The 14,957-nt window shown below is 34.9% G+C and overlaps 1 protein-coding gene across 2 annotated transcripts; it reads right to left on the bottom strand.

Moving 5' to 3' along the window:
* Positions 1–5,265: 5,265 nt before the first annotated feature.
* Positions 5,266–13,532, bottom strand: LOC137744697 (strigolactones hydrolase CXE15-like). 2 transcript variants are annotated; one of them, XM_088682156.1, is made up of 4 exons: positions 13,197–13,532; positions 8,115–8,473; positions 7,357–7,360; positions 5,266–5,574 (listed from the first exon to the last, which is right to left on the bottom strand). In XM_088682156.1, the coding sequence occupies exons 1-4, from the start codon at positions 13,509–13,511 to the stop codon at positions 5,272–5,274; spliced, it is 981 nt and encodes a 326-aa protein (XP_088538282.1). In that variant the 5' UTR covers positions 13,512–13,532; the 3' UTR covers positions 5,266–5,271. The 2 variants fall into 2 exon arrangements, with proteins under 2 accessions (XP_088538282.1, XP_088538281.1); XM_088682155.1 differs by lacking the exon at positions 7,357–7,360 and adding an exon at positions 7,310–7,313.
* Between the last annotated feature and the right edge of the window lie 1,425 nt (positions 13,533–14,957).

The following is a 14,957-nucleotide window of genomic DNA, read 5'->3' as shown; positions in this document are numbered from 1 at the left end:
CTCATAATCTTTTGGCATAAAGCAGCATTGCGCCTACACGCCACCGCCAAATTTGGTGTAATAGATGTTTTCCATTACTACGGATTTGGGCTTATCTATCCTTATGCATTTTAGAATAGATTACACCCTCTTGATCTTCGAAATGATGCCTACCTTTTGGGATTCGTTAAATCAGACTAACTATCTGACCGCACAAGGTGTGTTCCCGAATGGTTATCTTTTTACCATTAAGGAACACCGCAATATCTTGGAGGTCAACCAGATAGACCTTTGTTGCAAAACCTTTTGAATTGTTCCAAGACTCACTGTATCTTATCACGTGAGAGATATAGTCGAGAACTCTTGTTAAGCATATTCAAAATCCCTAGGTTTTTCATCTATCGTTAAGTCCCAATAACAATGTATGAAGACAACGCAGTATGTATCTACCAGATTATGATACATTCAACAAGGCAATGGCAAACATATTGTTACTACATCAATATGAGCATCAGAAGATTGAAGTTAAGCAGTTCGATCCTAGACAACCTTGCCAACCTCTACACGACGTCACTGCCGAAGTCTACCTTCCAGAAGCTTGTCCAAAGAATTGGTATGCATAACTTTCTCACTTGCGATGCTTGTAGTTTCATTTGGAAGTTTTGTCAAACTCAGGGGGAGTATCCAGAAGTATACTCACTTAACCTTAATGTACTCTTTTTCCTACGATTAGGAGCATTTTTCCCAATAGGTTTTTGCTACTGACTAGGTTTTGACGAGGCACCCATCCTGGGTTGGTCATACCCTTGTGTACATTCTACTTGCATCACGAAGACATATAGTTTTGACTTAATGCAACTTCTCACTTTTCTCCTTTGACTATGGGCTTTTGTCTCACCTTGGGTTTTGCCATAGCGAGGTTTTGTGAGTTTTACCACCCATGCATTCTTCTGTTTGTTTTGAGACTCGCATTTGCTACTTGTGCCTACTAGACGAGACGACTTCATCAACTGCTTCTACATTTGCTTGAAGATCTGATACGCCATCTACTTGAGTATTTGCACACTTAAGGGGGAGTGTTGTAACATATGTTTTTATCAATATTGTGATTGTGTAAATCCTAAGTAGAGATAAAATAGGAATCCTTTGGCATTTAGAAGATCTTTCCTAATAGACTTTGTATTACTTGAAAAGCAAATTTCTCTCATCCTTATTACTATAAATAAAGCATAAGGATTGCAGAATTAACACACAATTCCTCAAGCCTATTCTCCACTCTCTTTCTCTATGCCATACCCCTCAATTAAATATAGGCCATAACAGTTTGTTAAAAAAAAAAGAAAGATTTATAAGGATTTTGAAAGACTTTATAATCCTGTTGTAGTCAACTATGAGTTTAAAAGATTTTAAAAGAGTCCATTCAAATACAGGGGTAATCAATTAAATGATTTTAAAATTCAGGTGTAGTCAACTAGGATTTTAAAGGATTTTTATTGAGTACATACAAATCTATATGTATTAAATTTTTTTATAGATTTCGAAGGATTTCAAATTTTGTAGGATTTGAGAAGGGATGGTAAGTATAACAAAATCCTACCTCCACTCCACCCTTAGAATTTCTTTTCAATCGCCTTGCTTTTTTTTCTCTCTTTCTCTCTCTTACCATTACTTTCTCCATTTTCAGCCACATCCCCCCTCCCAACCCACCAAGGTAACCTGACTGAGATTTCTCCCCTGGATTTGTTTTCTATTTTTTATTTTATTTTTTTATAATTAAATTAGCCTTCCGGTTCATAGAATTTGATTCAATTTGACCATTTTACAATTTCCCAACCACCCAATTGCTCTCTTCTCTTCTTTCTACTTGGTATTATTATATCACGGTCTTAATTCCAAATATATCGAGTTTACTATGTTGACTTGAATATACACAAGTTACAGAGAGAGAGAGAAAGAAAGAAAGAAAGTTATGCCTCCCTCTCCTACTTAAACCCTAAACCCTCACTTACCATTTTGCTGCCATGATCACCAGCTATGCCTCCCAGTCTCACCATCATTTTTGTTGTTGTACCGATACACGCTTTGTCAGGTAAGCCCTCAACCCAACCATTTTATCCCCTGGAATCCCTCTAAATCCTACTTTCATGAATGATTATGGTGGAAAGTAGACTTTGGGGAGCTTAATTTGTATTTGAACTTTTCTACTGGTGGAGGACCATGAAGGATTAGGGTTACTCAAGAGAACTGAGCATAGTACTTCATTATTTTTTCAAGTTTAATCTTATTTTTTATTTAAAAAAATAATTTTTAAAATGACAGGAGAGTCTCTCTAAATCCATTCAAATCTTTAATCAAAGTCCATAAGAATCCTTTCAAATCTTTAATCAAAGTCCAAATTAACAGCACTGCCCTTAACTACATGGAAATAATTCTATTCAAATGTGATGGGTTAAGTCTTGATAAGACATTATCACTTAGTATTACGGTCTAGTGGTATTCCTTTTCACTTGTAAGTGAGAGGTTTTAGGTTCAATCCTCGCCAAATGCAAATTTGAATCACATTATTGCTAGACTATAGTGAGGCTAAACCCATCTCATTCTCCTTAACGTAGATAATATCGGGTGCTAAAATAATAATATTTATAAGGCATTTTCTTCAATAGTTGGAATTCAAATGAATCGTGTTTTGTTATATATTACAATATAGCTTATATAATATCTTTGATTAATTTTTTTATTTTTTTTTGGTTTTGACAATACTCAAGTTTTGGCCTGCATTATCTCCATAATACTAAACGTTATACACTATCCAAATATGCAGCCTCAACCTAAAGTGGCTTTTCTTCTTCCTGCTACCCTACAATTGTTATAGTATTTGTTTCAATTGGCATGGAGTTGCCATCGTCAACTAACACTTCAGTTATCATGCATCACTTTTTTAATTGAAGTCTTGTATTACACGTTGAAATATTGTGTCCAATATCTACTGATGAATGGTTTTGAATTAGATGCTTGAACTATGTCATGCTATCAAAGCGGACAATAGGGTCAATCAATTTTTGTTGTTGAAATTGTTGGATATATCTATGTCGTCTTTCACTAGCCACTCACCTATGCTTTGCCAATTAGGTCAAGAACGAAGAACCGCCCAACCTCCCAAGTAACTCAATCCATAGAATGATATAGTGGATAGTAAGTCTCGTGCACCACATTAATCTCACTATAGAACAATGGCACTGGACATGCCAAATCAAGAACAAAATATTTCATACTTTAAGGGTAAAATCGACCTAATCAGGAACATGTCGACTTGTTTAAAAGTGAATTTGAAATCATTAAAATCGCTTTAAGATTACAAAAAGTACTTCTGATTATGTTTTACAAAAAGTTAAGGGAAATATTATTGACACTTCAAAAATCTTATTTTACACTCCTTACAAATGTATTTTTCTTTCTAAATATAAAAAGTTTGAAGTGCCAGTAATAATTTTCAAAGTTAAAAGTATTTTTGTGTTAAATTTTTGCTATTATACAAAAGTACTTTATGAAGAAGCATTTCTAAATGTCTTGTCAAAGCAACGAACAGTGTGTGAACCAAAAGGAAATCGTGTTGCATGCGAGACACTAATCTTATGCATATAGGGGGGAAATGGGAATGTGGATAGTTGTATAATTTTATCTGGTCAATAAGATAAGGCTCAATTTGTATTTGATGAATAAGATATACAATATGCATTGGCATGGATTGATATTCATACATGGACCCACTAAATCTTCTCAGGAGGATCCTCATAACCAGACAGATGAACAATTTCATCATTTAGCATAAAAGCAATCTGACCAAAAAAAGTGCCAAGTACCTATTTACATCTCTATTGTTTTTGCAAGTGAAATTTTACCGTGATAGAAAGAAGTTGAGTCATTGTATGAAGGCATGAGTTTGAATCTCGTTGGTATCTAATCTAATATTTAATTTAACAAAATCTATCAGCTGATCAAAAAAAAAAAAAAAAAAAACATTAAAAGCAAATATTGGACGAGTATACCAAAATGATAATGTTAATGAGTCTAAATTTTGTCTTTAAGCATTAGCCATACCAAAATCTCATGCGAAAGGTTTGATTTGAGTGTGAGTTTGGTATAAAAGTTATGGACAAGGACATTTATATTGGGTGGGTTAAACCTCACAATGGGGCAATAATGTGGTTCAAATTCGCTTATGGCGAGAATCGAACCTAAGATCTTTCACTTATAAATTAAAAAGAATACTACTAGATTGTAGTACTAAGTGACTATTATATTGTTTAATCAAAGGGATAATAAAGTCTGTCTCGATTTCGTTTTCTTTGTAAAAGGACTCTAATAAAGTAAATATGGAACCAACTAAAGGGCCATATTAGCAGCTTGTATCCATGTCAAATATTAATCTTGATCATGTAATATAACTCACTTTAACATATGCAAATTATACAATATGTGGGTTAATTTACGTATAAATCTTGTGAATTGTAACTTAAGAATAAATTTCTTTCATTTCAAAACCAATTTTATCACTCATATACAGTCATGAAATATTTAAAATCAAACCTTAGATCGGTTTGTTTTATCTTGTACTGGCTTATTTTTTTTTTAGACTGAATTTCACATTGATGAGAGAAATGACCTTACATGAGCTTATAAGTAACTTAAGCTATTCCCCATATTACTGATTGGTTTTATAGTGGAATTTTAACTTTCTTCAATTTTAATAGTTGACATGTCCTTCTAATAATATTCAGGACGCTCTTATAGTTAAAAATTATAGTTGGGGTTAGGCCTTATGTCTCTTGTTTGTCTTTTTATTATTTTATATTATGATATATTTATATTAAGAGGTGACAAATTTAGGCTAAGCTATACAATTTTTTAGCCATAATAATTTGGTATTTAACTTGCAATTTATGCCCATTAAATCTCATGTTTGTCGTTGTTTTTTTTTTTTTATTAAAAAAAAAATTGGAATTTATAGAGTCCAACCTAATCCTAACACTATAAAATAGGGAGTAATACTGTAATATTAAGTCATGTAATTTTCAAATCATGTAAAGCTCCCTCTTACGGTATACATACATACAACTTTTCACTATAAATATTAATACTTATGGCTTGCTCATATTCGAAAAAAAGCAAGTTTGCTAGCTGCATCTACAAATTCTTGCATACAAACGTACATGCTCAAACGCTTCAGAATAAATTAAAGATCTGGAAACACTTCCAATAATATCACATGCATGCATGCAGATGATGCCTTAATCAGTTGGAGTTTTCGGTCATAAATCTTTTAATAACTTGCAAAGCTTCATCTGAGACTTCTGAGTATGAATCATTCATTAAAAAACCACGTTGCTCTCCCTCAAATTCAACACACTCAATTTTCTTTCCCAAATCTTTTAACTTTCTCCAGTAGCTCTCCACCCTATCTTTCAACAGTTCATTGCCACCCACGATAACCAAGATGGAATCAAGGGCCACCTTCTCAAGGTTTGGACTGTTTGGTCCAAAAGGGTTGACCATTGGATGGTTGCATGAATTATAACAGTTAACATAGATATCAAACTAATTTCATATAAATCGAACAGGGATCTTAAAATGATCATATCAAATGAATGATACTAGAACTAATATTATTAACCAAAAAAGAAAAATGATCATAAAAATGTCCTAAAGGCTCTTGTAAATTTATTTTTGTATCCAGAGTCAAATATGTATACATTTTTTTCTTTTTAAACATACGTGTACATATTAGAACCATCAAGTAATGCATTGGTTAAGGGAATATGATAAGGAACATGGTTTGATAAAAAAATAAAATAAAGGATACTGGATGTGGCACTATCTTAATCAGTTTTGGTGTGAAAGGTCGTACTCATATATTGGATTAAGCACTACTTACACGATATTAGACTTGCTTGTTATCCTAATATCAAGGTATCTAGCTTTATATCATAATCATTTCCGGTTCATTGGTCATGCTTGGAATGGATTTAGCACTATCTTACGCGTTTGAAAAGAAACTCAAAGTTTGATCATTGTTCATGCATGGTAACTAGCAATATCGCACATGTCCATAGCGCACAAAATTATATCAAAGCATCTTGAATAATTGTCAAAACCACAATATTTATTTTTTCGTGAATTGTTATAAGCACTCTGAAATAATTATCATGCTTCTTCCTTCTTTGTGTTATGAGTGCATCAAGATTCTTTTCTCGGCAATAATATATAGCTCCCTTTTTTTATCTCCAAATTTCTTTAGCTATCAAAGTCATCACCAACTTTTTATTGTTGTCTCTCTTTCTATAATTGTAAGAGGTTCTAAGTGCAAATTTTCTTTGTTTAAAAAAAAAAAAAAACCAACTGATTTTATATACTAAACTTGACGTGTTTAAATCTAATTAGTTCTGATCATTTTGATTATAGTTATTAGTTTTTGAATTGCCCGTGTTGGTTAAAACACGAGCTAATTAAGCTTAAATTATTATTTTCAGATATTATTTGGATAAAGACACCTCCAATATTAAATGATGACCCATTCAAGGTCAAGTCTGACACGTAAAGAAGAAATGCGTTTCACATCATCAACTTCAGAGGGATTTGGAGGGCATCTTCTCCCCTGTTTAGGTGTCTTCTAGTAGTCATCACCTATAATTTATCTAAAAGATATCAACATATGTAGTCTAACTTTAGACCATAAAAGTATAGTCTTTTGTCTTATGAAACAAATAATTACGATGCAATTCACATGTGGCAACATCTTTCTTGGTCAAGATGGATATGACATTTAAATGATTGAATGCCCTCATAAACCTTAATTTGGATGCTTTTGATTGTAGTCAAATTTTACTCTATGAGATTCCCATTTCTTTGTACTAAAAAGATTTGTTGCTTTATAGATCCTCGTGAATAGGTAGAAATGCCTTCTTACAAATTCAAAGGGTGGCCCATTGCAACCTCTAATTTTTCATAGATCTGTAAAAGGAACGCGAGTTTCTAGTACATATAAAAACTTCTCTTAAAAAAATAATCCGAATTACTTAATTAGAGTTTGTGTAACTTTTACCAGGAACGCGAGCTTCTTTATATCCGCCTCTAATCTACCGTGCGTAATAATCATTATTCTTGTAGTGACATCGGAATAAGCATTATCCAAATTGAAATTAGATAGTGTGCCAATTTCTGTGCGCTTATTAGTTGTGACTTCTTTTTTTTTTTTTATCAAGGTGCAGAAGTAGAACAAATATGGTTGACTTAACTCATGCTTACTGCAATGTTGAAAAAAGGTTTGAAGTGCAAATCTTGACTCCCTATTGATTCAAATAACAATTTAAAGCATTATGCTAATCTAAACTATTAATGCAAGAGGTTTTGATTGAATATACTGTTACAGTATGAGTATGATTCTTACAAGTTGTGTGATAATCCTTGAGTATTTCGAATTGTTATAAAGAAGTCTTAATGTAAATAATAGAATTGTCAATTATATTGGAATTGGGACTCTGGTATTTGCTCAAATATAGAACTCATATTTGTATAAGGATTTTGTGTCAAATTCCTTGTAGGAGTGTTATAGGGCAATCCGTATGTTTTAGCATAAAACCACAAGCCCCTGCTCTCACAATTAACGCTCTTGATTTGTACCAATTGCCTATTGTTGGGAGAGCATTGAGTTTTGCAGAGAGTAGAAGGCTTTGTGTGACTGGTATAGCTTCTTCTTCCACCAGCATGTCTGCAGGTATATCATTCTTTGATTAGTTTAGTTGGGTGATACTAATATTAGTATTTGATCATGAGATTGTAATTTAGTTGTTTGATCATTGCGTTCATGATTTAAAGGTATTTAATTTACTCTTACATATACTTTACAAAATAGACGACGAAAATGCCAAAGAGAATATTAGTACAAAAAATGAATGATATGAAAAATGTTTCTCACAATATATGTTATATTATGTTCCTTAAATATATGAAGGTGCGGATTGTCACATACCATGTGGTAAGACAAGAGATCATTTTCCTCGAAAAGAAGGGAAAAAAGAGAAGAGAGCACTAATGTGCAAAATAGCAAAGGACAAGCTCGAAAAGTTTTGAAGGAATACCTGTCAAGTATTTCCAAACTCAGCGTTGCCTTACAAGGACCCTCCTCAGACTTTGTCCTCTCCACCCCACCAAAAAATGGTGCCAGCAGCACAAACCCGCGTACCCTAATTGGAGCCAGCTGGACCGACCCCGTCGCGAGCCGAACTGCCAGGTGGTGAGCCATATTCCCACCTGAAGAGTCACCCAATACAAACACCCGATCGAAGTCAGCCGTACGGCCAATCCATGCATCACGGTTATTCGTGCTCTCACCCAAAGCCTCCCTCAGCAGCCACTCCACTGCACTCGTTGCATCGTCAATTGCGGCTGGAAGCTTGTGCTCTGGAGCGAGCCTATAGTCTGGAGACACCACAAGGGCCTGGAGCCAGACTATTAGGAAAATGTATTTCCATTTCACAAAACGAATTAAAGTTACACTTTGTGTATGTATACAAGCTATGAAAGCCAGCTGTACAGTAACAACTTTCTAACTAAAGGAAATCTTATCATAACAAACTAATAGTTTCCTTAACCTCTAAGTATTATCCCTAGAAGATGAGTTTACAATATTGCCCTTAATATCCCCCCTCAAACGAAACTGTGGAACTTGAAGTTGAAGTTTGTCTCGAAGAAACAAAAATCTGGATTTAGAGAGAGACTTGGTGCATGTATCAGCGACTTGATCTTGTGTACAAATGCAGTGAAGAGAGACTTGCTTGGTCAAGGATATGGTTGAGACATTTTCGCACCAAAGTTAAGCAGAGCAAGGAAGACAATAACCAATATCAACTAGCAATTTACAGATCCAGGTTATTTCAGATGCAGTGGTTGCAAGGGACCGATACTCTGCCTCTGTTGATGAACGAGCTACAGTTGGTTGCTTTTTAGCACTCCAACTTATGATTGAATTTCCTAGAAAGATAAAATAACCTCCAGTGGATCGCCTATCCAAAGCACAATCGGCCCAGTCAGCATTGAAGAAGGCTTTGATGCAGGGATTAGTGGAGCATTTAGAAAACCAGAGGCCAAGATGAATGGTACCTTTGAGATATCTAAGTATTCTCTTGATAGCTTGGAGATGGGAAACTCTTGGAGTATGTATGAATTGACAAACAAGATTAACGGCAAAGCTGAGATATGCTCTTGTCCATATTAAATATTGGAGAGCACCAACCAAGGATCGATACTCAGAAACATTATGAATGAAAGGAGAATCATGATCAAGGTTGGAGGTACTAAGTGGTGTACTGCAGGGTTTAGCTCAAACCATTTTGGCCTTAGTTAACAGGTCCAAAATGTATTTGGTTTGAGATATGAAAATACCAGTGGAAGACCTTTTTACCTCGATCCCAAGAAAGTAGTGCAAGCTCCATGGTTTTTAATGGGAAACATAGTGCTGAGCTGTTTAATCACATCTTGACAAGCTACAGATGAAGGACCAGTGACCAGAATATCGTCCACATAAACTATAATGAACACCAATGTATGATCCTTTTTGACAAAAAGAAAGTGATCACTTTGAGAGCCAACAAATCCTAGGGAATGAAGAGCAGCATGTAATTTGTCATACCAGGCTCGAGGCCTATTTTAGGCCATATAAAGATTTATGTATTTAGCACATATTATTTGGTTTTGTAGAGTCTTTAATCCAGGAGGCTGCTACATGAAAATAGACAGAGAGAGAGTGCCGTGCAAATGCTGGCATCAAGTTGATTTAAAAACCAGTCAAATTGGGCAGCAAGAATGAGTAAGAGTCTGATTGTCATAGGTTTAGCAACAGGACTAAACGTTTCAGTGTAATCAAGGCCTTTCTGTTGATGGAAGCCTTTTGCAACAAGCCAGGCCTTGTAACGATCGATAAATCCATCAGGCTTTTGTTTAATCCAAAAAACCTACTTGCAACCTACTATGTTCTGAGATGATTTGTGGGGAACCAGAGACCATATGCTAGTGTTGATGAGAGCATTAAACTTTTCCTGTATTGCATGGCGCCAATGTTGGTGTTTGGAGGCCTGAATATAGGTTGTGGGAATGTAATCAAGCGACAAATGAGAAGGTAGTGGATGTTTAGTTGCAGTGAGAGCTTTAGGTTTGAATATGTCGGACTTAGATCGTGTTTGCATGGTATGGATGTTGAGTGGTAGTGGGGAAGGATCACTAGATGAAGTTGATGGATCTGATTGAGGTATAGGGAGGGGAGTTGGATTTGATTGAGCTGCAGGTTGTGATATATGTTGGGATGTGGGTAAAGATGATGCAGTGGTTGTATTGAATATTTGAGAGATAGGACAAGGAATGGATTTAAAGGTTAAGGTTGATGGTATGGAATAAGGTGTTGTGGGAGATTGAGTATAGGAAATAGGTGAAGAATGGTGAACCTGATGGAATGGAAAATTGCACTCATCAAATAAAACATGCTGAGAAATATAAATTCTTTCTGTGACTGGATCAAGACATTTGTACCCCTTATGGTTAGGACTGTAGTTCAAGAAAACATAAAACTTATTCTTAGGTTCCAACTTAGAGGAGGTATAAGGCTTTAACCATGGGAAACATAAGCAGCCAAAGACTTTCAGTGTTGCATAGTTAGGAACTTTCTTGGAAAGAGACTCCCAAGTTGAAGATCGAGACATTGTAGGCAATCTATTGATGAGATAGATTGTTGCTGCAAAGGCTTCAACCTAATATAAATGAGGGACTTTGGATGCTGCCAAAAGAGCCCTGACAGTTTCCACGAGGTGTTTGTGTTTACGTTTTGCGCACCCATTTTGTTCTGGGGTGTATGGACAAGAAAGTTGATGTTGAATACCATGCCCATCCAAGAAATTAGAAAATAGAGTACTTATGAATTCACCACCATAATCAAATTTCAAAGCAATAATTTTGGTGCACAAAATATTCTCAACCAAAGATATATATTGCATAAAGGTGGAGAGTACATCAGATTTGCATCTCAAAGGATAAAACCAACAATATTTGGTAAAGTCATCGACAAATATGACATAGTACCTAAAACTGTCTTGAGAGACTATAGGTAAGGGTCCCTAAACATTTATATGGATGATTTCTAATGGTTTCTTTGTGGTACATGTAGTGGATAGAAATGGCAGTTTAGAACATTTTCCTAGTGCCCAATTTGAGCAAAAGGATTTATTTGTATTCTATAAAACTGAGATATAGGATTGAGATGCAAGTTTATTGATAATCTTGACAGAAGGGTGGCCCAACCATTTATGCCAAAGATTTCTTGAAGCTTTCACGATAGCAATGAGTGCTTTATGCTTGTCATCAGTATGAGAAGAGAGATGAAATGGATAAAAACCATGCTTAACAAGACCTTTAAAATGCATCCTCCCCCAATAAAGATCCTTCACAGTGAAGTGAGAAGGATAAAGATGCATGAAATAGTAGTTATCAATTAAAAATTGATTGGCAGAGAGGAGGTTATGTTTCAAATCAGGCACATACATTTTTAGTGTAAAACTGCTATGTGAAGTATTTAAAGTAGAAGAACCAAAGTGAATGATAGGTAAACCCTTGCCATCACCAATGTACACTTGTTCAGGGCCTGTGTAAGCTTCAGGATTCTGGAGAGTGGCATAATTGTTGGTCATGTGGGAGGTTGCACCAGAGTCAACAACCATGTAGGAGAATAATTAGAAGTGCTGGTAACCAGGGTAGATTGAGATGACTTGCTGCTGGAGTGAGGATCTATGCGATGAGGGCAATCACAAGCTTGATGATCAAATTGGCGACAAACTTGACAAGGAAGTTTCATGTTGGATGAGGAAAAATTGTTCCAAGCTCCACGATTATAACACTGATTGTTGCCATGATTGTAATTATTGAATTTCTGATGATTATTTGTCTTGAAATGTCCACGATTGTTGTAGTTGACTCGATTGAAATTCCGATCCATTCCACAACTTTTAGTGTTGAAAGTAGATGAATTCTGAGCAACATATCCTTGAGAGTTAGAATTGACAAGCAAAGGAAGAATACTAGTAGAGGTGTTGTAGGCCTGAAAGGATGATGCCGGTGCACTTTTATTTCGATTATTCAATTGGATCTCTTTGTTGAGTAACAGACCTTGTAACTCATCCATTATCGTGGAACCAAGGTGAAACTAAATTGCATCCACAAAAGAATCAAATTATGGAGTTAATCCGTGGAGAATAACATAAATTAATTCAGAATCTTCAACGGGAGCTCTAGTATTGGCAAGAACATCGGTGATTTCCTCAATGTGTTGAAGATATTAAGCAGCAGTGAGATCACCTTTGGTTAGATTGCGAAGATGAGATCAGAGTTCGTGGATGTGAGAATGTGAGGCAGCTGCAAGACGTAATTCCAATTTAGCCAAAGTTCTTGAGCTGAGTATACTCCAACAGTATAGGGAATTAGGGATTCAAAAAAAGTTGAATTGATCCGGATGAGATTGTTTTGATCATTCTCAAACCAAGCAACATACTCTGAATTAAGACTGCGAATGCCAGAAGAATTAGTGAGAAATTGAGGCGGTGTCGGCGAGGATCCATTAATCAGACCCGTGAGATTATACTGACGAAAAATTGAAGCGAAGAGATCACTCCATGTCAGGTAATTGGTAGTGGTGAGCTTAATTGGAACCATAGATGTTCTGAATTGTAATGGAAGCAAAAATCGAAGAATTAGGGTTTGAGGGTGCAGTTGAAGGAAGAACTTGAGAATCCAATTCTGATGAATGAGAGGCAGATGTCTCCATGGCCAGAGAAGAAGACTTGAGAAATCACAGAAACAATCAAGATCAGAGAGAAGATCGATCAATAGGCAAGAATCGAAGAGAGAAGCTCACAGAAAGAAGCGGGAGAATTTTGGATCGAAGAGAGAGGTCGTGAGACGTCGGTGGATGATACCATATTAGAAAAATGTATTTCCATTTCACAAAATGAAATAATGTTACACTTTGAGTAAATATACAAGCTATGAAAGTCAGCTATATAGTAACAACTTTGTCAGCTGTACAGTAACAACTTTCTAACTAAATGAAATCTTATCATAACAAATTAATAGTTTCCTTAACCTCTAAGTATTATCCCTAGAATATAAGTTTACAATATTGCCCTTAATACTGACAACAGGCGGATGCAGCAATTGTGGTAGTTTGGCCACTTGTGTGAGCCAAGGCAGAAGCCGCCACCGTGGAAGTAGAACACCACAGGGAGCTTGGAATCCTGGTTTGTTGATATGGGTTTGTATAAACGAAGGGAAAGTTTATTTTTTTGGTCGAAAGTGATGTCTTTGAAGCCCACGGAGCCGTCATCAATGACGGGAATGTTGAAGTTTATGTCCGTTAAAGAGCAACGGTTGACCGAACCGTCGCTAAAGACTTGGAGGACGCCCATGCAATCTTCTACTATGTGAGGGACGGAACCCATTTTCTTCTTCTTTTGGGTTTGGTTAATTGGAAATGGAGGGCGAAGAAGGATGGCTGATGGTTGGGGGGTATATATAGAGAGGACAAAGAGGAGGATGGGTGGTGGGAAGGATAGTATGAAATTTGAAGGTTATTTCGTAAATAGAAAACTTCATTTTAATCCTTGGCAAAGATTACTTTTTGATTAAAACCATGAGTAAGATCAAAATCTAATTTTAGTCCCTTGATACATTAATAACCTCATTTATTAATTATATTTTGATGTTTTAATTATTTATCTTTTTCTTTCTAATTTTTAGTGTATTAATTTTATTTCATTATAATTCCTATTTTCATTTCATTCATCGTAATATATTTTGTTGTGAACATTTAGATAAACTAATTTTTGTTATACAATATATTTCGATGTACTTTATCTTCTTCATTTAGGTATATTAAATTCATTATAATAGATTTCGGTACATACATTTATGTACACACATTTCAGTACATGCATTTCGATACAAACATTTAGATATATTAATTCAATATAATACATTTTCGGTACTAACATTTCGGTGCATGCATTTCGGTACACACATATAGGTACATTAATTTAATATTAATACATTTCGGTGCATATATTTAGGTACATACATTTCGGTACTAACATTTAAATATATTAGTTCAATATAATATATTTCGGTACTAACATTTAGGTACATTAATTGAGTCTTTCAAGTTTGAAGAATATTAAATAAAATTAATAAATTGAAAAACTCTTTTTTGGTCAAAAAATAAATTAAAATTTGTGTATTAATAAATTTAAATATTTAATGGGAGACATTAAATAAAATGCACGTTAATTATTTTGAATTAAGGACACATTAGAGACTAAAATCAATATTCAATCTAACACCAGATTTTTTTTTTTTTAATTTTAATCTTCTTAAAGGATTAAAGTTCAAAAACCCCTTATATAAATCATAATTAATGGGGGCATTATTGAAGGTGGTCGCATAGCCATACATAGCCACTGGTTTATCTGATTGTTTTGAATATGGACCATAATAGATGACCTCGGGTAGCTGAAGAAAGTTGGCTTTGGATGGTTGAAAATTACCAGTTGCATGAAATTTATCAGATTGCTAGCATGCATGGAATATATATTTGTTAATCTTAAAAATTACAAAGCTTACATAGCACGCAAGTCAAGTAATTAGGAATTAATCAAGTCTTTCGGTGGCTTAAATGTTGATGTGGGCATACCAATTCGCCGTCGAGCTTGGATAGGCAAATAACTTGAATGTGGTGATGTGATGGAATGTGCTGTTAACTTCTGAATCGAGCACCTGTAGAGGCAAAGTTATTTAAATCATTGTGAAGTTTTGGTTCTTGTAAACTGGGTTTGACAACCTCAACTATATTGGTGAAAATATATGTATGCCGAATCGGTGTCAAACTATAT

The sequence above is a fragment of the Pyrus communis genome, chromosome 12, assembly GCF_041283825.1.
Source record: "Pyrus communis isolate YQ-2024b chromosome 12, ASM4128382v1, whole genome shotgun sequence".
Lineage (NCBI taxonomy): Eukaryota > Viridiplantae > Streptophyta > Magnoliopsida > Rosales > Rosaceae > Pyrus > Pyrus communis.
Note: the sequence above shows the minus strand (reverse complement) of the source record. Positions and strands in the feature narration are given on the sequence as shown.